General features: G+C 36.6%; 1 protein-coding gene across 1 annotated transcript in view; it reads left to right on the top strand.

Annotated features, from left to right (window-relative positions):
* LOC139736079 (probable peptidyl-glycine alpha-amidating monooxygenase pamn-1) overlaps nt 1-24,912 on the top strand; it is a 35,872-nt gene that overhangs the window by 6,829 nt on the left and 4,131 nt on the right. The window contains exons 2-10 of the mRNA XM_071646826.1: nt 14,405-14,459; nt 16,398-16,488; nt 17,803-17,966; nt 19,081-19,129; nt 20,728-20,857; nt 20,945-21,256; nt 21,717-21,877; nt 22,656-22,766; nt 24,500-24,715. Coding sequence (XP_071502927.1) covers nt 14,405-14,459; nt 16,398-16,488; nt 17,803-17,966; nt 19,081-19,129; nt 20,728-20,857; nt 20,945-21,256; nt 21,717-21,877; nt 22,656-22,766; nt 24,500-24,715 — 1,289 coding nt within the window. The remainder of the gene's footprint in view (nt 1-14,404; nt 14,460-16,397; nt 16,489-17,802; nt 17,967-19,080; nt 19,130-20,727; nt 20,858-20,944; nt 21,257-21,716; nt 21,878-22,655; nt 22,767-24,499; nt 24,716-24,912) is intronic.

Below are 24,912 nucleotides of genomic sequence, written 5' to 3' on the forward strand. Positions count from 1 at the left end.
AGGTCTCCTCACCTCCCTGCTTTATATCCTCATCGCCAAGATCTACACTAATTACACGGAAAGAGATGTGAACAAAAAAGAAGAACAACATAAATTATCTGGCTGTCTTTGATACACCCTCCTCAGGTCCCCAAACAGTGTATTGCGAAGGTGTTAAAATCCCCAGTTATTATAAAGACCATGGCTGCATTAATACTGCAGACCTATACCCGTATTATTATACACAGATGCTCGCGGATCAGTGGGGAATCATTGTGACGTCATCGTTTAACGATAGTTTTCCATACGTCTTGACGTCACACGTATCCTCTGTTTTAATGGAGCTCCTCTTTGTCACGTGATCAAATTAGCAAATTCGTGCACGGCAATGTTTTGACGAAGGATGACGTCCAAGCATGGTTTCGTATAATCAAGCTTCCCTCTCCCTGTATGAGTAGGGGAAAAACTATGGCCTCTTTCTATTATTTCTTCTTCTTCTTTTGCCCTTGTTGTATTGAATCGTCTTGTTTTGTCTTGTCTTGTCTTATCTCGATTCATTGTTTGGGTTCTTCGTAGACTTTCGCACCAAAAAAAAAAAAAAACAAACACACAAACAAACAAACAAACAGAAAATGACAACATTCATTTTGGCGTACGCATTCCTCCGTCGTATTGCATAATGACGTGAATTAGTTTAGTGACCAAAGAATGCCAAGATTAGAATTCGACGTGTCGCTTCGTGTTAAAACAAAAGAAATGCATGTAATCTAGGGGTTCAGTGTGTGTAAATGTCATTAGTCATGGACATAATATGTCCATGACTAATGACATATACACACACTGAACTGAATATGATCATTATTCACTATTCCCTTCAATAGACATGAAATGGCATCCCTATATTATAGGGATGCCATTTCATGTCTATTGAAGGGAATAGTGAATAATGATCATATTTGTAATATATCAAGCACGTGCTGATATAGTGTTACTATAGTGTTTATCATAATGGCTCTACACAAGCACCGCAGTCGAAAAACGATATTGCAGTCATTATTTTGATACGAAATACAATGAGGTATCTTAAAGGGATAATAGTATTAAAGTAATGCCGAGACAAAATAGCACACAAATGAGATTTCTTTGCACTTAATTTATTTTTCTATCATCTTCAGATAAAAAGGCGTGAGTTTGAGTTTATTTTAATCATATGCGGATTAAAAGCCTGCTTTAAACTGGACAGCTGTTTCACATTGAGCAACAGAGGACATACACAGCAAAATTGCAGACATATACAATCATATACAATAAATGACATCCGTGTAACAAGTTACGAGACCAACACAAAACAGTTGAAAAAATCAATGCAAAAAGCAAAATAAAACAAACAAACATTCATGCATATTCGCAGGCATTTAAATAAATAAACAGGTTGATATAACTACATAGCCGTCGCCTTACTTTCCGCTATGACGTCATGATCTCTTTCGTGAAACTTTTTACGTCGCCGATGATTCTTAAATGACCAGAAAGATTATTGAAAGATTTACGTGCGATATAAGATAAAATTAGAATGTGGTTTGGCATCACAATTCGAGTATTTAGCATACTTAGGTTTCGTAGTTTGATTATAAAACTTAGTGACTTAGGTAGAACACTGCTTGTTCATTATAATATATGTGTAGATTGAGTAAATTGAATGCTGTCAACTCAAACTAATAAGTCTTATCAATTCATTTTCTTTGTTACAAAGTGATTTTCGGACGTGCGGGACCTCTTTTTAAAGAACTTTTCACGTATTATGGGCACTCAACTTATCCTACAATGTGCAATATGACAAGATTAAACACAGTGTATGTTTTCAGTGTAAAGTCTATTCAACATTATTGACAAGTCACATTGAAAAAAAAAATTTCAGGTGTTGTCAAAAGTACGTTAATCATGCTCAAATAATTAAGTTTTGTATTCATAGTATACACACACACTCACACACACAAACACAAACACACATTGAAGTATCTAATTCTCTACATCAGCTGTATTCTATGATACAAATAGAAATAACCATTTCCCCTCATTTTTTTACTTACATTAATTAGATTTTTGGTCGGTTTCCCATTGTTTGCTCCATGTAAATGTATACATATGTATATATATATATATATATATATATATATATATATATATATACATAATCACAAGATATATATATATATATATATATATCACAAGATCTCTTTTGGTCATGACCTTGGAGTAAATATGAGACTTTAATAGCCTTATTTCATCAAATTGTTCTCCAATATTATAAAGGTGATGAATTATAGCTCAATACCCCTATAGATGTGCCATTATCCTATTTTATCATGTAAGACGCACACCGATGCTTTCGATAATTGTACACTATATGATAATACTCTTACTCTTTAGCTGTACTCGTATATATAACGTATAGTTTGCATGGAAGACTAGCAAACCTGCTGGCAGTTCTGACTGGGTCATCACAACTGTTTTATTTTATCTTTGTCCATATCTGCTTTTAATACGATTAATGTATCTCGTTTTGTTTGTTTTCCTTTTTGGTATTACTCTGATTCAGCAAATAGATGAATAAACAATTCCACTTATTTTTATTTTAATCATTTGTATTATCAATGACCTCGATGAAAACTTAAAACGCGCTTTCGGAGTTCTAAATTTATGTGTAATTTAGATGTTGACATTGCACGTAAGTATAATGATGGACTTTGTTGTTGTTGTTGCTGTTTCATGAGCTCTTTATGGCATGGGGCATAGAACATTTCTAGATTGAGAAACAGAAATATTACAGTCACCGCGGAGAGAGAAATTTATCGTCCAAGTGTGCTTGCTTCTCGAGCTGTCTGAATCACTTTGTGACGTCTTCCAATGTCGGAGATTGTTTCTAACATGCGACTGGCAATATCCAGTCCACACAGACACGGTCATTTCACTTTTTGACAATGTTTATGCCATCTTCTTCTCTTTGGGAAAAAAACCCAAAATAAACTGAAGAAGCGATGACATCTGGCACCCTTGCCATATTTCATTTCAGCAATAAAGGAAATAGCCTGCAATATCAATTTCGATGTACAATTATATTTGAAATAATATTGAACATCGAAAGCATTTCATAACAAGCACATGTGTGTGCTTTTTAGAGAGAGAGAGAGAGAGAGATAATGTGTGTGTGTGTGTGTGTGTGTGTGTGCACGCTCGCGCGTGGTTTGCGAGACGTAAAATTTATGTGTTTTCGTGACTATCCCTCCTTTGGTAGTGAAGGGGTTTTGTGTATGTGTGTGGGGGTTTTTTGTTTTGTTTTTTTGCTTTTTTTCAGTAAGTGTGCGTATTTGCATATTGTAGACCAGAAGCTATCGATTTTGCAAGAAATACCCACCTGCTTTTTTCAGTGGAGAGATAGAACCGATTAAGGGTGGCTGCATTTACTTTGGACAAAGACGTATAGGTTGATGAAGGATGAAATCTGTTGATAACATGGTTGGTTAATCGTGTGAATACATGGTAATGGTAATCATTAGGCGGAGACTCATCCATCAGCGAGTCTTCAGCTGTGTGCAGGGACGCGGAAGAACTATAAGGTCGCATGTTCACCTACTTTTCTCGTTGTGTCTTTATTTGATGTAAGGATTGTGAAAGTTATAGGCGATACTGCCATCACACCTATTTTCATCGTTATTAATCAACTCGTAAATTGATATTGGCAGATTGTTTTCAAAATAGTGAGAAGAACGAAATACTTGGTAATTGTAAGAAACATGCTATAAGAGTTTTGGACTCAGGCAGTGTTCTTCCATATGTAAAGTTATAAAAGGAATGTATGAATTCTATAATTAGAGGATATCACGTATTACAGGGATTCCATTCCTGTTTGTCTATCTCTTTACTCTTATTGAATTCTCCGATCGCATTTAATCAGTTTTGTCTATTGCACTATCGCTATGTTCGCACTAACATCTTTTCACTTTTTACATATTTAGTGTGTGAAAATTGATCGGAAAATTGGAACAACAATAACGGCAATGATAATTTTGATAATGATAAAAACATCGATGATATGGTAAACAAAAACATCAATGACAATGTTTATGACTGAGAGATGATACGATGAATATCAACAAAACTTGAAATCACACTGGGATTTTTTACAGATTTTATGAATGTGTGCGAGTATGTGTCTTTATTTGTTTTTATTCGACAACAGCTGCTCTTACTTCTTCAGCTATTGCCGATAAAACCCAAGATTTGATGGAATAATACTTAACAATAACATTATTTTGTAATCATCATGATAACAACAATCTGGATGAAATCTAATTAGCAGTAATATGAATAATGATAATGATGACAATAGCGGTGGGAATAAGAAGAGGGAGAATGTTGATAAGGCTGCTCGTGTATTTTCTTATTCAATGTATGAAACTGCGGGGAATTCGTATTCATACGCATGCTGTTTGCGTAGATAATCAAATTTGTACTGCATTACAACAGTAGACTCGCCAAAGATACAATCAATTCAACAAGCAAAATATACAGGACTGCGGAACGGGGGGGGGGTATACTATTGACCCTTGTTCCCCCCCCCCCCCCAAAAAAAAAAAGAAAAAAGATGATGTGTGAAATCATTTATTCAGCAACAAAAGAAGTGACAAAATGAATATTCGTCTTCAGCAGATTGTTGTCGCTCTCCATTTAAAAAGTTTTTCAACATTTTAACAAATTAGAATTCATGTAGCATTTTTTTTTGTATTTTACCTATGTCAGAATATGAGGAGACACATCCCTATAATATACAGTACTCTCTAGGCACTGATAACTTTCCTCGATACCTTTGCAATGATAACCTTGTCTTTCATTACATAGAACAGTACCTCAGATGTAGAGTGACTTAATCACACGCATTCACGCTTTTAAATTTGTTGAATCAGAAACTTTAATCAGATTCTGCATCGCAGTCTTGTTTTGTGCGATTTATGATCGTAGTGATCTTTGTGTCATTTTTTGACACGAAGCATCATTATTGTTTGTCTTCTTCTGCCCGTAATATTAGTATTGCCATTATCAGTATTACTGTAATCATTCTTGCAGTTATTCTTGTTAATCCTCAGTATTGATTTCGTCATTGTCGATAACTATAACAACATATTGTTTATTACATTTGCCCTCCGAATGATAATTTCAAACAATTTTGGGCTATATTCCCCCCCCCCACACACACACACACACACACAGAGAGAGAGAGAGAGAGAGACACTCCATTACTGCACATTGAGCGTCTGCATCCTCCCTCTCATATAGCAATACATGATGACCATCTGAATGGGTGTTCTTACGGAAAAAAAAAATCTATCGGCAGTATGTTGGGGGGAGGGGGAGGGGGAGGGGGGGGGGGGAGGGGAGGGGTTTATCAGCCTGCCAGCCGGTGTCGTTCAACCCCATAATCAAATAGTATATAGCACTCGCGCGCAAATGAATCGGATGTGGTTTTGTAGGCGTGTGTATGCTACTGTGCCTCCTTTCAATTCGGATTAATGGCGGTGGTTTTTAACGCTGAATTGCATTTACACCATGTGCACAATAAATCTATCGCTGTTCTTGTGAGACTGGCACAATAATATAGTAAACTCACTCATGAAATTCATGTATTTGCCACAGTTCATCGTCGATATTATGTATGTTATATCGTTTTTTTCGAATCCAATATTCTGCACAAACATTTTATAGGCAAACTATGAGAGCTATACGCTTCTGGTATCTAAACAATTTCATATCACATTTTCTACCACCACCACGAGAAACTGTGATAAGGACTTCGACGCGTAACAAGATGATAGTTAATACATGACCTTGTATACAGATGGACTATTAGCATTGGTAATACCTAAACTCAATTCAGTTCCTTCCCCTGGATTTAAAAAAAAAAGAGAGAGAAAAAGTCATCTATATACAGAATATGGCGGTACTCAAGGCACTCAAGACAAATAGGGCCCTGACAGTGTTGAGAAAACAGTTTCAACTGATGTTATAATGGTATCATAATTATCTTCTATTTATTACTTTAATCAAGTTTTGTAAATGATAGCTCAAAAACGGGCCTCATGGACGAGAATATAATGTAGAACATTTTATTTGTGTCTATTTATATCTGAAGTTTTGTTTTGTTTGTTTGCTTGTTTGTTTGTTTTTTGGATGTAGAAATGACAACAAACAAATAAGTTCATGCATCATTCCAAATCCGATCCATCAGTCCTCTGCAATCTTTGGTCTGAGATTTAGCCTGCCTTGCTACAAGTAGCTCCGGCTCATGAAAGGTAATTCCCACCAAAGCAGTACAGGAGAGCAGACAACCACGGGGAATTTAAGGAGGAAGTCTGCAATGTTGTGTTCATGACTTTAAGAAAAAGGTCAGATGTCACTAACTTAAGCCAACGCATTATATAGCATAAAGCCATATGCCAAGGGAGTGTTGGGAAAGGTTACCTCACTCGACAGAATTGATGTCCATTTGGGCATGCACTATCAATCGCTTTTCACATAGTGCGTTTAGGGTATGGACCCGTGGGCGACTGATTGCTTGAAATCAGTGCTGCGACGCTTGTGTCCTTTTTCACAGCACTTTGGAGAAAGCAATTTTCTTGGATAGGCCTATCTATATAAACCAGTTGAAGTGCGGGATTGTTGACATATTATTTTACGTTCGAATGAGAAAACCTCACAAGTACCTCCATGCTCTGTTTCAGATAATTGTAAAACTTAAAAACAAAAACAAACAAAAACAAAAACAGTTCACTAGATCTCACTTGGTGCTCGATATTATGGTTGGTTTTTTTTTTTTTTTTCGCTCAGGTCCTTGTCGGCCTTGTAGCCGAGATGCTGAAATGTTAATTATTAAAGATCAAAGAAGGCACACATCTATTTACCTATTTACCTATCATACTTCTGGAGAGAATGAAGTAGAGGGGCATTCCAGACAATTCATATAATCTTACACCTCATAGTGAATAAATCGTTAGTGCCATATTTTGTAGGATTCATTGTGGTCCTTGTGCAGATAAACCATCAGATAAACCACCACTCTGAAAACTTCAAAACATAAAACTGAACAAGGATGATGACTAAGAGACTCTCATATTCCTGTAATTTAGCAATGACATTCCATTACAATATCACTTGCTTTACAAGTTCACCAGAGTAGAATCTATGCATGCCTTCATCTTTTGTTCTGCTTCCTTTAGCGTCCAATCATGCATTCTTATGTGAAGCTGCTATGTCATCATCCTCGTTCATTGCGATTTGTCATGAATTTCTAAAACATTCTCATTTCTCATACCAATCACTATATATAAATTCCGAAAATCTGTACCCTGTATAACTAATTTATAAATGTTCAATGCAAGTCTAAAAATCGTCTGGAGGTCTCCTTTAAAGAAGTTGCTATTCCACAGCCGAGGCACTCGAAGACCTGGAGATACTAAGTACCTATAATCGAATTATGCCTGTAACATACAGGTACCTATGCTTGTAAGAAATAACCGAGTTGTTTATGATGGAAAGCTGAGTATAGAATACAGAATACTTTTGTTCTCCCTCCTTCTGATCTTTATGTTATAGATAACTTCTCTTCTATTTTTCCCTTCGCCATTCTCTCAGACTCTTCCTCATATTCCAATGAGATTGCTAGCGCTGTCAATTTGATTAGGCACACAATCTCTGAAGCTCGTCTCACTTTGATCTTCCCTTTCTTCCCACAAAAAGACTTTTTCCAAACAAGCTTATCGCAGCCCATCAGAGCAATGCTCATGAATAATGTATGGCCATTTCACTTGAGATAACTTGTCTCCACAAATGATGCCGTCGCCGCGCGGCGTGAGCTTCGCTCTTTCTATAGATCGATTATTGCCTGCTACTATACGGAGATCCGTAGTTTATTTTCATCTAAATCAAGATTTCTTTGTCATCATAGAAAGGAAACACAAGGAATCAAACAGAAAAAACCCCACCTACCCCCTAAACAAGCAAAAAAAAAAATATATTAAAGCAATCAAACACCCCAACAAAATGTGTCAAAAGTTAAAATGTAGACTATAGACAGATAATCAGGTTTGGTTACTAATATAGGTTTTACATAACACAATGTTGTCATATTTGAGAACTGATAAACTAACATTAGATTTTAGGCTTTATTACACTGCATTTTCAGCACAGCGTACAAAGGGACATCCGGGTATTTTCAGCCCAGTAATGGCGGACGTGCGCACACAGATCTTTTGTATCGAGAGCGTACTGCGATATGACACTCCTATCAATCTCAGTGATAATAGTCGATTAGTAGAGGCCGGAGGAGGTGCAGTGTGACATGTTTTGAAACCATGCCATTATCTTATATCCCCTGAAGTGCATGATAAACATGAATCACTTGAACCCATTTCAAGAAATTGTCTGCCAGTAATATTGAAGATGTTGTTGAAGTGGGTGTTGATGGAGTATTTGAAAAGGGGGCCTGCAACTATGTTCATGGGGTCTCATGAAAACATGATCATCATTCCATAAATAATTAAATGTGTACGTGTGTGCGTGTAATGATGTGCGGATGTTTGTATGTATGTGTTGAGTGTGTGTGTGTGTGTGTGTGTATGTTTGAAGGTAAATAAACGTAACTTTGCTACACAATATTATAATTCACTATTTCCTTAACCCAGTTTCATATGATTATGACTGCTGACTGCAATGACAAATTTCGGATGATCTCGCTGACCAGTTTTAGCATTCCCGTGGACTGATCAGTACTTGGGAAATGAAGTCAGAAGTATTGTACACGTCAGTGTTCCGTACGTTGTCCTACAACACTGTCCTCGAACCAGACCTAGAGTTTATAATCCATGGTCGAGCTTCCGGGACCTTTAATAATGTGAGAATGAGATTACCTATGGCGAACAAGATGGATGAAGACCATTACCAGGAAAGCAAGGGTTCGACACACGTTGAAGGCTATTATTACTAGACTGCAGAGAAAGGGTGCATTTCATGTCATACAAACGTGCAAACGTGCGCAATGATTCTGCTGATGCTTTTAATGCCCAACTTCATTTTAGCCATGTACAAATGTATATTTCATGTAAAAATCGACTATTGAAAAAAAAAAAAGTGGTTTCCTCCACAAGGTATCCGATATGTACAAAATGAGATGGAAGCCAAATTTGGTAATGATTATATGTGAAATCACATGGAACGATATTAATAACTTTGCGAGGATAAATCATAGAGGGGGTCGCTTACAAAGTCTACTCTGGGCATAATGGCGTAGGAGGAACACGTTATGCGTGCATGCAATAGCAGCTGTGTGAAATCGAGACACTCTTATGCCATCCCTTGGCTGCCATCATTCAGGTCGTTGTCTTCTACCATGCTCCTTTTCGTGTGATCTGGATTTGGGAATATGTGAATTTTCCATACAGCTTTTGACAAGTTCATGAAATGTATGTATATATATATATATATATATATATATATATATATCATATATATATACATACATATATTCATTTCATATATACATATATATATATTTCATATATATATATGCCCATGATCAGACGTGTTTTCATGTCTGTTTCAGAAACGGGTTTGATTAAGATCTTTTGTCACACCATGGGCACTGATGAAGAGTGTGACCTTGCCTTTCAGTATTTGAGAGCTATGCTCCGTTTTTAAGATCTTCAAGATCTAGGATTTATTATTTTTTTACGTCGTTCTTCTTCTACTGATTCGTTAACTATATATATATATATATATATATATATATATATATATATATACATGTATATATATTGAAAATATCTATGAATGGCCTATAATACATCGGTGTGGATCCTATGGATGAGGTTGTATGGGCTGGGGACAGTAAATGGTCTAGACTGTATCATCAACCCCGAGCTACCCGCTATCCCCTCATTTCAAATTGTTTTTATTTATCTGTACATGTTAGAAAGCATGAGAGATGAATCGCACTTTAATCCAGTAATCGAGGAGAATTCAGGTGCGTATCAAATTCTCATCATAAGATTTGCACCTCTGAATTTCACTGTATGTTTTGTGTTGGAAAGAAATGAAATACATGTAGAACGTCGTACCCTATTAAGTGGATTTTTACAAAATCAGAGGAGTTCGCAAAAAAGAAGAGGAATACATACAATATATTGCATATTTGTTTGTATACATTTGATATACATTAGATATGCCAAGAGAGAAACAGAAGCTACTTTTTTTTTCTCCTATGTTACTACTCCTAAGAACTGATTTGTCTTTCTCAAATGATTTCGTTGATACCATATTCATAGAGGTGAAACAGAAACGCGATAAAAACATTATCGTGGGAGTTGTTTACAAGGCCCCGGACACTGATTCTAGTGCATTTAACGACTTGCTCGAAAATTGTATCTCTAACATAGCTAAAGAAAATAAATTTTGTTACATTGTTGGTGATTTTAATTATGATATATTGAAATATTCTACACATTCCGCCACTGGTGATTTCTTGAGCATAATGTATGAAAATTGTTTTAGGCCTTTGATTACTAAGCCCACTCGTTTAACTCAATCTTCCTACACCTACATTGATAATATATTTACAAATGTCATGGATAAACCTATTATACCTGGGGTACTTTTCTCAGATATAACAGACCATCTACCGATCTTTCATATTACAAAGTCACATTGTGCTCAAGATACCCACTGGCCGAAAAGACATTGTAAACGGACCTTGAAAAAAATTGTGTGTGATGATCTCTTACGTGAATTGTATTCTAACAACTGGTCATGTGTCGAAAACTGTAAAGACCCCAATATTGCATATGAAGCTTTTATGAATGAATTTGAGTCCATGTGTGAAAAACATACGGTAGAATACAATGAGGCATTTAGGGGAAAGAAATACACTCCTAGGAAACCATGGATGACAAAAGGGATTATGTCATCAATTGCAAAAAAGCAGAGATTATATCGGAAACATATCACCTCCCCTTCCAAAAGAAATGAATTTTTGTACAAACAATTTAGAAATAGACTTAATAGACTTATTCGATTACGGAAGCAAGAGTATTACACACGTTTACTGGAACGAAACAAAAATGATATTTGTAAAACTTGGAAAGTTATCAATGAAATTCTGGGCAGACAAAGCAATGCCTCTAGATTGCCTCAACGTATTCTGAAGGGTCACAGATTAATAGAAGATGATAAAATGATTGCCAATATATTTAATTCTTATTTTGCATCAATAGGTTCTTGTATTTCAAAAAATGTCAACAAATCCTCAAACCATTTTTCAGATTATCTGGGCAATCAAGTAAATAAATCAGTTTTCTTTTTTCCTACTGATGAAAATGAAATCATCAAGCTCGTACAACGTTTAAAGAATACTTTGTCTGCTGGACATGATGATATAAGTGTTGTATTTATTAAGAAAACTGTTTTTGCAATTGCCAAGCCTCTTTCTATTATATTCAATTTATCGTTAACCACAGGTGTTGTACCAGATGCATTTAAGATCGCCAAAGTAATTCCAATCTATAAGAAAGGCGACAAACAAGCAATAGAAAATTACCGTCCTATTTCTCTTTTACCTGCATTTTCGAAAATCCTCGAACGCATTATCTATAATAGATTGTATGATCATTTGCTCCAGAACAAAATACTGGCCAAAGAACAGTTTGGATTTCGACCTTTATACTCAACTGAATTAGCTCTTTTACATACCCTCGAACAAATCCTTTCTTCACTCGACAACAAAGAAACCGTGATTGCCCTGTACGTTGATTTAAGTAAAGCTTTTGATTCGCTCGACCATAGCATTTTGCTGCACAAACTGGAACACTATGGTGTTAGAGGTGTACCCCTCAGTTGGTTCAGGGATTATCTGACAGATCGTAAGCAGTTCACATGTATTAATGGCACAAACTCTAGTACTTTACCTTTAACGTGTGGGGTCCCTCAAGGCAGTATTTTGGGCCCTCTTCTTTTTTTAATATACGCTAATGATATAATAAATACATCAAAGTTTTTACAATTCATTCTGTATGCAGATGACACAAATATATTGTTTTCACATAGAGATGTAAATACTCTGTATAGTACTGTCAACACTGAAATGATGTACGTTTGTGACTGGCTCCGAGCTAATAAGCTGCAGATAAATGTTGATAAGACAAAATATATGATATTCCACTCTAACAGAAGTTTTCGGCAAGATGTTTCATTGGTTTCGTATTCAGAAATTAAGATAGATAATCGAATTATTGATCAAGTTGATAGTATTAATTATTTAGGAGTTATTATTGATGATAAATTGACTTGGACTAAACATATAAATAATATTCATGGGAAGATAAGTATCTCTATTGGTATAATGCATAAGCTTTGTTCAATACTGCCGAAACATACTCTTTTTATGTTGTATAATGCCTTTATCTTGCCTCATTTTGATTATTGTAGTCTCGTATGGTCTGGAACCAGCTTAACTAATTTGTGTCGTTTATTTGTTTTACAGAAAAAAGCAATTCGAATTTGTTCAAACGCCAACTCTCTTGACCACACCGCTCCACTTTTCAAAAAATTGAATACTCTCACTCTCCCTGACAGTGTCTTAGTCAAACTGGGTCTTTTTATGTATGAATACTCGAATGCAATTTTACCTGACATTTTTGATGGTTCTTTTACACTGAACTGTGCATTACATAACATTGAAATTCGAAATAAGGGTAACATTGTGTTGCCATTTTGTCGCTTGAGCATAAAGCAAAAAAATTCTGTTTTATATAAAGGTGCTAAGTTTTGGAATAATTTGGATTCAATTTTTAAGAATGTATCCACTCAAAGTGCTTTTAAGTCTAGATATAAACAATATCTTTTAAATGCCTATTGAATTGTATCAGTCCATCTTTGTTAGTCTTGTTCTGTCTGTTTGTTTTTATTTGTGTAATGTAGTAGCATATGTCTTTTATTTCATCTTATTTGTCTATGTTATCTGTAACTGTCATTAAGTAATCTGAATGTAACTCTGAATTTGCATTTGCATGTATATTCTTATGTATCCAACTCTCCTAAAGGGGATCACTTGTCTCAAGCCTTTGGCTTTCTTTGTGAACTCCCCGACACATTTTACTCTGTATATATTTCCATTTTTATGATTATCAATAAAGTGAATTGAATTGAATAAGTTATGATTTGGAGAGGAATTTTGAAAATTTTGCAATCACAAAACAAAATCACAACACTGATAATTTTTATGAACATCAAAGATTTTACATGAAAGGCTTATACACTCTTCTTTAAAGAAGCACTAGCAAATCATGGAGATTTGACTTTTTCAAACTTGATGGCCTTAAGGGAAGAGCGTGGGGCTTGTAACTCATTCAGTGAATGGTGCTTGATAATTATTTTCACCATGATGGGAGAGAGTCACCAGAAATTCGTGCGAAATCACGGATCCAATTAAGAATAGATGTTTTGCGGAGGCCCGCCGAATTGATGAAACACACAGTCATATGACACTCGTGCAACCATGATAATTATTACACTGTTTCCCTGCGGCCGTTCCCCTTCTAGACACAGCACAACGCAAGGCCGAGAAAACATCACCCACGCACAGTACATAAAATGTCATCATCATTATTGATTATGGAAAGTTAGCTACATAGATCCAGCTCAAACAGGTTTACCTTTTGTGCTCTCGGCTATTAACGCAAAGCACATCAAAACAACAAACTTTGTGTCTTGTCTTTCTTATGTTCTTATGTCCCTTTTTACCGTCTTTATATCTTTTATATAAAGACATTTTGTTTTATATTTGTTTGTTTGTTTTTGCGAGAATTTATCACGCTGAACGCATCGGGCAAAATTTGAGTACATCAGATCAAAAGATTGTGCCGCTAATTACCATGAACATTAAAATGTTGGACATAAAAATGAGGACGAATATGTTATATATGTATATGATTATATAGATATGTATATACAGAAATGTGTATTTATTTAAAGAGTGAATAGACGTCAATCACGACAGGAATTTCGTTTCGAGTTAGTCCACATGTTGTATTCCTGCATTTCCGTGATAACTAATCACGACTTCGTTATCATTTCCATAATTCCATTTCATTGTGTGAGGACCTGACATCGATTACAGATGTTAAATACCGTGAATCAGCAGCAGAATTGGTAATGGTAAATGGTGTCAGCTAATCGATGACCTGTGCTGATTATGACGTCCTGTAAGGATTAATGCTTGTTCATTAAAAACACACACGCACACACACACACACACACACACAATCGCATGCACAGACACACAGAAAAACACTCACGGAAACTTTCTCTTTATTGTTTGGTGCAGGGCGGAGACATCGAGTGCACTGGCACCTCCCTCACGGAAGCTCAACAACACATTGGTGAGTGAAATGGATTAAGTTATCGTCATCGTTGTCATTGTTGATGTTGTTTGTACTGTTACAGAAGATACAGGAGCAAACCCTCTCAAATCGAAGATTTTCTGTGATTCTGGTATCAGATCCCCCAATTTATTAAAAAAAAAATCTGTCAACCATTTATCAATTCAATCAGTCAGTCAGTCAGTCACTTTTTTCCATTTCCAACAAAAACAGATTTTTACAGAAATTTAGTACATTAATCAACATTACAATGTACAATAAACAAAGTAATATAAGGTTGAAAAACTTCATCGCTCTCGATTGTCCCTCTCCCTGTCTGTCTGTCTCTGTCTCTGTCTCTCTCTGTCTCTGTCTCTCTCTCTCTATATATATATATATATGTATATATATGATAATTATGTTTGACCATATATACATATCTAATATATATTGAAATATATATGATATAATATGCGTATGTATATATATATGTTCAAACATACATTTTGTATATTTGATAATGTTACACCATGCTCTGATCTGAGCGAGATGTCGTGCCTTCGTAGGAAACCTTCACGTATAGATATAACATGGAATGCATACAATGTGCTGCCATTTTGCACCGTTTTGTGATAGGACGCGTGATTTCAAGCCTGGGCCCCTTAATAGACAGGAGAAAAAGTTTCATTCAGTCGGGTCATTCTTTTTCAGGACATCTCGTTGGCGTTTCACAGCGATCGAGACTTGGGCAAAATTATCCCATGCATCACTGTCTGTTTACAGCGCTCTCTCTCGGAATGAAAGCAACAACAGCAACAACAAAAATTGTCTGCAGTTTGCAACTTTCTGATAATTTATATAAAGTGGGTTATGACTCATACCCACAATCTTGATAAAAAATGTCATGCTTTTACTAACTTTAAAAAAAGAGAGAGAGAGAGAGAAGCGCAAATCGTTTGAGAATTAATTTCTCAAAGGCAAACAGCCTAAAAGCTTTGCTGTTGCATTCACTTTACATTCAACAACTCGGCGATATAGTAACGGAATCTAAAGCGAGCATAGTTCTGTTTTTAATTTACTCTTTGTCTTAACGGTATACGCAATTTTACAATAATCTAGCTCTTTTAGCTCACTATTAAAAATGTCTCAATACTAACATGATTATATAAATTATACCGGGAATGGATGATACTCGCTTATACTGGAGTCATTGTACTGATGTCTTCATCATATCATTATTCACGTTACTGTTCCTAAAACGTACGAACTATAGACTTATGCTTGATGGGACTCATCTCATTACAGACATGGAAACGAAAACCGAAGTTTCACAGGTTTTTCTTTTCTTTCTTTCCTTTTATTGTTCCTCTCCTAAATAAGATTGTATACCCGATCTTTATTATAGTCAACCTGTCAACAGATCGAGCACACGATATTATTCACGGAGAGCAACAGCAAAAACAAACAAATGAATAAACGAATGAATAAATAAACAAGTAAATTAATGAATAAATAGATTAATCAATTAATTAATAAACAAGTAAAAATGATCCGTAAATATACTCCGCAAAACTAATTCCATTCATATGTCATGGATAAGAAAATGAAAAAGAAATTACTCTATTTTATATATATACTTGATTTATTGATTTTTGTGGAAAAAATGATTATCATATAGAAAATCTAATCTTACCAAAATCTCTATATTTGATCTATAACTGATATGAACATTTTCTTTCGAAATGCATTGTGGTAAACCGAACTACGCTGTCAACCTTTAAATACGTTCAGACAGTTCTGTATCTCACCTTACGTTGATTCACGTCACAAGGTCGCTGGTACATCGTTACCTTAAATTATCTCAGACGGGATAGACAGCTAATGGTCTGTGTCGTCCCGTAAAATCACCCTGATGGTCCTGTCTTAATAGTCATTGGTCTATGTTTTCTTCATTCCCAGTCGGTTTCAGCCCGCTGATCAACCGGGAGTCGGTCATGCACATTGCTCTCTATGGTTGCCCGGACAAAGCGGCCAGCAATAAAGACTACTGGTAATCACCGCCCCGATTCGTTTCAACACTTTAAAGATATAAATATCTATATTATATATTTGCGAAATTAATGATGTGCTTCAGACAAAGCCCTTGCTTCCAAGTTTTGGATGTAGACATGTTACATAACTTTATTTAAGTTTATTCTTTGAATGCTCATTATATCTGTAAAATATTTCTTAGTTACGCCAGCATGAGCTCACGTTTCAAGCCATCGGTAGGGTATTAAATTAATGGATGTCCTTTTTATAGCAGGAATACAACAACGCAGACTCACATCAAATCAGTGATTTACAACTTTAAAGCTGCTAGTATATTTCCGTCACTTTTATTGTGTAAAATGTTTTGTATTCTTTTCTGAATTAATGAGTTATTTTATCAAACAGATATTCACTCTGAAGAGGCCGTCATCCACAACAAAGAGAGCATTGTTTAATGATAAGATAATGACGGCAAATGTTATATTACACATTAGTTGTATCAACAGTAAGTATCTGTCGTGTAAGTTAAATTGCATTGGACGATTTAGTTTGTTCTTCGTGCAGATATCATGGAAAAATTGAAATACCAAATCAAATCATATCACATCAACTATACATAGTATCATTGTTATTCCATTATCTCAAGTTCCCGGCTCATTTAGAATATACATTGAAGGCTAGTGTCAATATCATTGTGTAAAAGATGCTCCTTTCATGTTCTCTGTTTGTGAATGGTTTACTCGTTTTCTCTCTGTACATGAAACCCCTTTGGTTACAATCTGCATAGGCAGAAGTAACGAGAAATATCTTGTGAATGAACGAAAGTGTATAATACCCTATAATGACGATGAGAGTAAAAGTTATAACTACACTGCTTCCCGTGTTGAAAACAAATGATATTGTCCATCCGATGTACCCCCCCCCCCTACGCACACACATGCAAAATGACTATGAAACAAGTCTTTGTACAGTCACCAAAGTATCACCTTATCCTACTGACTTGTACTGGGTGAGAAAAAAAATGTTTGGCTATATCCCTGGTGCTCGCTTTTATTAATCGAGAATAATATGTTGGCGATGTCTTCTTACTAGGGCTTTCGCGCCATTGTGGAAGATTTATAATGCTCAGATGATTCTGGGAATAATCACAATGCAGTGAAGTGTGTACTGTGGGGGAAATTCTTAAGAGCGCTATAACAGTGTGAGAGAAATGAATTTCATAAGTAATGAAGATAATCTGAAATATTGATGAATACAGCAGGAGGGATCACACTGTGTAACGTATTTCATGTGACACTCATTTTATTATTTCTCTTTTTTTTTATCAAATAAGGTCTTGCACCCCTCAGAACAAGAGTGGAATATGCCACGGTCCTACAGCTCTGATGTACGAATGGACGCGAGACAGATGTGACGATTACCTTGCAAAGGGTGAAGCTATCACAGTCGGAGGGGCATTCATTCATAATGTCGTTTTAATGGTGCAATATGTTGATGGTAGGTAGACATTTACAGCACATAGTGGTTACACGAATATAACTATTACTGGATTATGACCACCCGTCTTATGCAAATACTAAACAAAATATAAGGATATCACACCTATTAAAATGAAGAAAACCATACATTTAGCATGGATACTTCTGTGTTTACAACATGTAGCAAAATTACTATAGAGTAGCGTGTAAAAATAATTTTGGTCAAACAGCAATTTTAAGATATAAAACATGAACAGGCGTCATTTTGTTAGGAAAGTAACTGGCAATAACATGTTGCGGTAAGGCGAGATGAGCTGTTGCCCTCCAGATACCACGATCTAGATGCCACGATCGCCGTGAGCTTAAATTGCATGTCTACTTCATTCCTGCTCGCAATAGTACAAAAGATGTCTGTATTTGCGTATGTTGTTGTCACACATTACCACTTACAATGATAATAAATAACTACCCCTATTCAGTTGCATGCCTTAGAAAACCGTATATTGATAGAAATCTATATTAATATCATTAAATGTTGTATTAAGGTTTCATTTCAATATGAAACAAAAAAGAGATGAAATGACAAGTATATGAATAAATTGCAAAGTTGCATAAATAAACGACTTGAAAACAAAACACTCACTTAGTATTGTGGTAATGTGAGTTGAAATTATGATCATGAAATGATGATGCACTTGAAAAGTGCGTCTCAGGCAATTTCGAGGTTAAAACAAAAAATGCGTGTCAAATGTCATCATGTTTCTATTTTTTGATACAAAGATTTCGATCACGGTAACTGGTACTCACACCATTTCCAAGGGCAGACATCTGAAGATATAATGTATTTCTGATTTGGGGGTCGTAACTCGTCCGCGAGAAAATTTTTCATTTTTTCCCCGCTATAGTATAGTATACCCTTACCTCTTCACTAGGTTGCCCTCATGACATCACACCGGATCTGTTTTCATGGGTGATTCGATTTGTTTGTCGTCATTTTGTTCAATTTTTCACGGACTTTTACTTTGACGAAAGTGCTTTTAATCAAATTTGGTTATCTTTCTTCAGGATTAAAACATTGCCAAGCAGACAAACTATCTCTCGATGCACTTTTATGGTGTTATTTCTTTTTAAAGGTGGATTTTCAGATTCTTCCGGATTACAGCTGAAGTTGATGCCATCTGAGTAAGTTATTATTTACCTACATCAGCGTTACTCAAAGTTAGATTGAAATTCACTTTGTGTAGAAGAATGTCTCTTTTTATTAGTTTACGGTATAGCAAGGAGGTTCAAGAAATGGAGTAGCAACAGTGTTATTCCCTTTGATCCCATGTTTGATGCCGCCACTAAGAAATATTTGAAGTATGTGCTGAACCGGAGCTGCCTCACAGATAGGAAGACAATTGATTCATGTGGCATTGCATCATGGACTTTATAGTCACTCTCAATGGAAGATATGTCATTATGATGGTAATTACTTTTCGCTGTCCCTTCCTATAAAACATGAGCGGTATATATTACATAAAGGTACAAACACAGGGATGTGCGAATAAAAATTCCACAAAAATTGATGAAATAAGAATTGAAATTACCCGACTTTACATGTTTTTACACTGATCTAACATATAACTTTATAAAGAACTTATCAGTTTCATTTATCGGAAGTGATCGGAAAGATGATGAAATCGACTTTTCAGTAAGGGTGCAGTTCAAATATTTTCACAACGTACGGCTCAGATTTATACTTGTTGACATAATCCTGGACAGGAGTTACTTTCTTTGTCATATGCCTTATTATTAGCTGAAATCTAATTTTTCTTAATACAAAAACAAACAAGATGTAGCCGACATTATGTTAGTGTTTCAAGTGAATCATCTCTTTGCTCGGAAAGACGGCGGCATCGAACTCCGATCATCAAAGTCACAAATGCACCCTGTAGAATTCCTTTGTACGTCAAAAGAAAACTGACAGCTGTTTGAATGTTTACAGCCACTTGGAACTCCATTTCTCAAACCTCCTTGGGTATAGTTACATTATGTATATATGATATAACTTTCCTGGACTATTGAATATTCTTGATGAAATTATTATTTGCTATATCATGATACCTAGAATGAAATATGGTTCAGATAGTTAAATGTGAAGTGCCTACCGGGCAGAAATTAGTAACTCTATTGATAACAATTGCTCCAGAACAATGAACTATTTATATTTAGCCATATTTCATGTACATGTAATTTAAATGTAAGGAATACACGTGTAATGTACCGTAATGGATACTTGCCTGTGTTGTATTTTGGCTAAAATCTGTCATCTTTTTCACCACGATGATGAGATGAATATTCACGGCAGTTTTCCACCATTCCAATTGTAATCTAAACCTTTGTTAGCATGCAGAGGTCACGGAAGAGGGGAGGGGGAATTTGGTGATTAGGAGCTGCACCCTATCCACCCATCCCCCTAAAAAAACAAAAAGAAAAAGAAAACAACTTTTTCTCTGAAAAAAACAAACCAACTACAAGAAACCCCACGTCATTCCATGGGCCCCAACGAAGGGGGAAGGGAGGGAGGGTGGGGGAGGAACATTGACCCAACCACGAGCTTTCTGCCCTCCCCCCCCCCCCCTTCTCGATCGGAGAAGGGAAAAAAACAAACTTCAACGGCCCTAGTCATGAATCTCGCCTGCGCCTTGATTCGTTCATGTCCTCATTCCATCATTTCAAGGCCCCATCATTTGAATTGTTAATGTCTCATTTTTGTGACGTCATAATGGTAATGGTAGCACTGAGGAGACAGGCATCATCGAGACGGTCAATTACTACTCAGGGGCACTCAAGAGCCCAAGCTGCGACCCAAAACCACTCATCGACAATGCGGAGGACGAGGACGAGGACAGAGACGAGGACGAAGCCGTGAATGAGCAGCAGGAAGAGGGCCCCGATGAAGGAGACGAGGAGGTGAACGGGATGCAAGAAGAAGAGGAGGAGGAGGAGGAGGAGGTTGAAATGTTGCCGAGCAGCAGCAGCAGCCTGGCCGTCGAGGAAGACATTGGCGACGAGTACTCGCAGTCGTCTCTCTGGTCGATTCTGGAGCAGAACACAGACTGGATGAGTAGCAGAGTACCCCGGATCGATTACGGTGCCGACGAGTCCATCTCGATGTCGGAGTTCCTGAACCAGGACGAGTACTACAGCGACCAAGGGATCGACCAGTCTTACCAGAACAGAATTGACGGTGACTCGTACATGAATAACTACGGTGATGAAGGGTCGGTCTATGCTAGCTCAGCCGACTGGATGGCCAGACTACAGGTAAAGTGGCGCAGCGTTCTCAGTGTTGACTGAGTAAAATGTGTAACGCACAGTCATAATTCTATTGTCCCTTGTAGGTATTAGACACCGACTACCCCATAATGTTTTATTTCTGTTCTTAAATTTGTTTTACAGATCTATTTGTGTGGGTTTTGTTTTGTGTTTTTTTTTTTTTTTTGCTCTGAAATGGTGAGATGGCAGATACAACACTTTCAGTAGCTGGTCATTATTTCTGACATTTCCACCCGAGATTTAATGTTTGATTTTAGCATTTCACCAACGTTCGTGAAACATTCTTTATAGGGTGACGAAATTCTTTTGAGCGTGTTGATATATATATATATATATATATGCGTGTGTGTATAAGTGTGTGTGTGTGTTTATAGTTGGTTGTTAAAGACGTTACTATGGTTAACATCGTAAGAAGTGAAATAATGGGCATCCCTCTTTGCATCGATAGGACCTGTGGAACTCCGCCGGTGCTCAGGCCTATGGCATGGTCCTTCGCGGCTGGTGGCCGCGTGACGAAACTCTGGAGATCGGTCAGGTGGCCGGCATTGCCACAGACTCCAGTGGAAAACTCTCCCTAGTTCACCGGGCCGATCGTCAATGGAAAGACGGGTGAGAGCACGTCTACTGCAAGTATTGTTAGACTGATCAGATTCTTATCATACAAAGCAAAGTGCTTGGATTTGCTGTTGTTGTTATTGTTTGGGGGGATGGGGAAGGGGAGGCAAAGTATGCAAAACATACCGTCGTGTGCTGGCCATAGTGTTTGCCATACATAACCGTATTAACGTTCTGCCACGTTGTCTATTCAAAATAAAAATGAACTATAAAACGCACCCTTCCAATATCAGAAATACAGATACGGAATTTAGAGTATTTGAAAAGGTATAGTACATCAACGCTGGATAAATCTGCTATTATCTACACCATTGTAGAGAGTGTGATTTATATTCAGTTGTAAACTTTAAGCCACGCGCTTCTTCTCGTCGATAACAGAAATGAATTCCCTGGAGTAAAAGAGATGGTTCATGAGGCGATACAGTGAGTTAGAATTGCAGGGTATATAAACTGTTACAAATTAAACGAAAAATTTACAAGTAGGCCTACCTCTGGAGGTGACCTCCAGAGATGTCTAGAAGCTCAGTTAAACGCTAACATTGTTTTTGGTTAATTCAGGTAGTAGATTCGTTTTAAATTGGTAAATACGCCACTCTGAGTTTTTGGTTGTCTACACGGATAAAACTTTGTGTCGATTCATTAAGATGGCTGGCAAAAGAGTCCGGTTAAATATGACCTCGGTCTGCCATAGAGTCTACTACACCATTCACCACGTTTCATCATGTCATTCGGTGTACTCTCTCGTAATTCTGTTTTGTCATGCGCTACGCAGGGTCTTTGATGACGAGAACAACTTCCTCTTGGATGAACCTATTCCTGATGACGTCATCGTAACCCTTGACCCTGGTACTGGCGAAGTCCTCACTTCTTGGGGCAGTGATCGGTAAGACTATAATCATAATCGGTATGGCATGCCCTCTGAGTTTGGGTTCGAAACAAAGGTCAAAGAATATCACCTGAGTATATACAAAGCAAATAAAAGTAAAGAATCGAATAAAGCATATCAGTGAAAATTAGCTTTGCTACATTTAGAACTAAATTGCCAAAAAAGAATTCATTGAAACAAACTTCTTATTTGGGGTATTTTACGAACCACCGAACACTTTAACATCTAAGTAAGATTTCATTATGTTCACATTTTGCGGAAATATTATGAAACTATGGCAAAGTACAACAATTAATCTTATAGCTATAATAGATCAAGCCACTTTGTACATCATCGAGAATGAGGCGTGTAATGATTTCAGTAACGCAGCATTTAACACTCTGCATGTATGTTGTATTTTAGCATCTACGGAAGAATTTATGTATGCATGGTATTGCTGCAAAATGACGATAGAAGTGTACTTATGCTTACCGACGACTTGCTATTGCAAGGTATTACTTAATGATTACAAAACATACGCAATATACAAAAGCTGTCACAACATTGCCTGCTTTAACAATTGTACTATATACTATGTCATATAGTATAGAATTGCACATGTCTTGATCATAAAGTTTTTTTACAACCTGATGTGTTGTAACTACGATAGATATATGTATACACTTAATAGCCAAACGATATTAAGCGGGTTCAGCTGAAAAATTGAAAAATCCTCATGTCAGTGGGAAAAATTTTCAGCGCTTTATAGCTGTCTTTACATGAAATAAATGTTATTGTGGTACTGATAAATCCATAATGCATAAACCAGGCACGCATTTCATTGATGCATAGATTTTGTTCGTCACAGTTTTAGTCCACTCTCACTTCAATATTTGAGGGAAAAAGAAGAGAAATTGAAGAGAAAACGAGACGCACGTAAAAAAAAATGTCATTGTACTTATTCATAAGTAGTGGTCGATTAAACATGTTGTCTGTTTTGTGTTGTTTGGACAGTCCTTGATTAGAACGGCCCTACTAAGAAAACGAAATGGAAAAAAGTTGTATGACGCGAATTTAATATAATTATAGAACATTATATGCACTGATAATAAAGGTGAACAATCGTATTTAAGGACGATTCAAGTCTGCCAATTATACCGTCAGAGAATTTAATGCTACGAACGTAATAGCCCCCTCCACGTTAAAAAAACAAAAAAACTTGTTACTTATTTCCCATGTGGAAATATAATCATGTAGAGAAACTGGAATCAATTTTGACTGCTACTTGGATCAAAATATTAATTGCAGTCTACATGGCGGGAAGACAATAGTCATGGTGATTACTGACATCACGTAGTAACTAGATATTTATAAGATACACTAATGTTGTTTTATTTCGAGTGAAATACTTTGCAATGTACGTGGATTTGTGCATGCTTAGTAACTGAAGCTCATATCACATCGATATATCCCTATTATATCCATGTCTAGGACATGTATCCGCATATAGTTTCTCTTGTGCTTCTTTATGTTTTTCCCTGCTCGATAAGTCATCGGAAAATTAGGCAGGCAACGATGGCTTCAGGTATACCTGCTTGTAATATATTGCAAGATAAGATTACTTGTAAAGTTGTTACATGTTGCAGTTCCTCACTATATTGTTAACTATTGATGTGGTGTGTAAATGTATAACGTATTTGCAGTAAAATGGAGTTATTTCGAGATCTCTTTGTTCCTGTCCACTTCAAAAGATTCTACATGCCTCATGGTTTGTACATCGACGCACACGATAACATGTGGCTGACTGACGTCGCGCTACACCAAGTCTTCAAGTTTCCGGCGGGTTCCCGCACACCGTCCCTCGTGCTCGGCAAGGCCTTCGATCCGGGCAACGACCTGGACCAGTTCTGTAAGCCCACCGACGTGGCGGTCGACAGCAGAACGGGCGAGATCTACGTGGCTGACGGGTAAGATCCTGGTGTCATTAACATTCTGATGCACACAACTATTCCGTCACTTTGTTGCATCTTAACTTTCCTCGTTCATGGGTACGAATCAAAAGATAAATGCAAAGTCATTACTCTCGAGCACAGATTGTAGAACTCATTTCAGATAGCTCAAAAAAATTACTTTGACCGTTTTCTACTCATTCATTCAATTCTTT

This window comes from Diadema antillarum, unplaced genomic scaffold (genome assembly GCF_040938485.1).
Source record: "Diadema antillarum isolate AM-2024a unplaced genomic scaffold, OU_Dant_1.0 seq00000620_RagTag, whole genome shotgun sequence".
Taxonomy (NCBI): Eukaryota; Metazoa; Echinodermata; class Echinoidea; order Diadematoida; family Diadematidae; genus Diadema; species Diadema antillarum.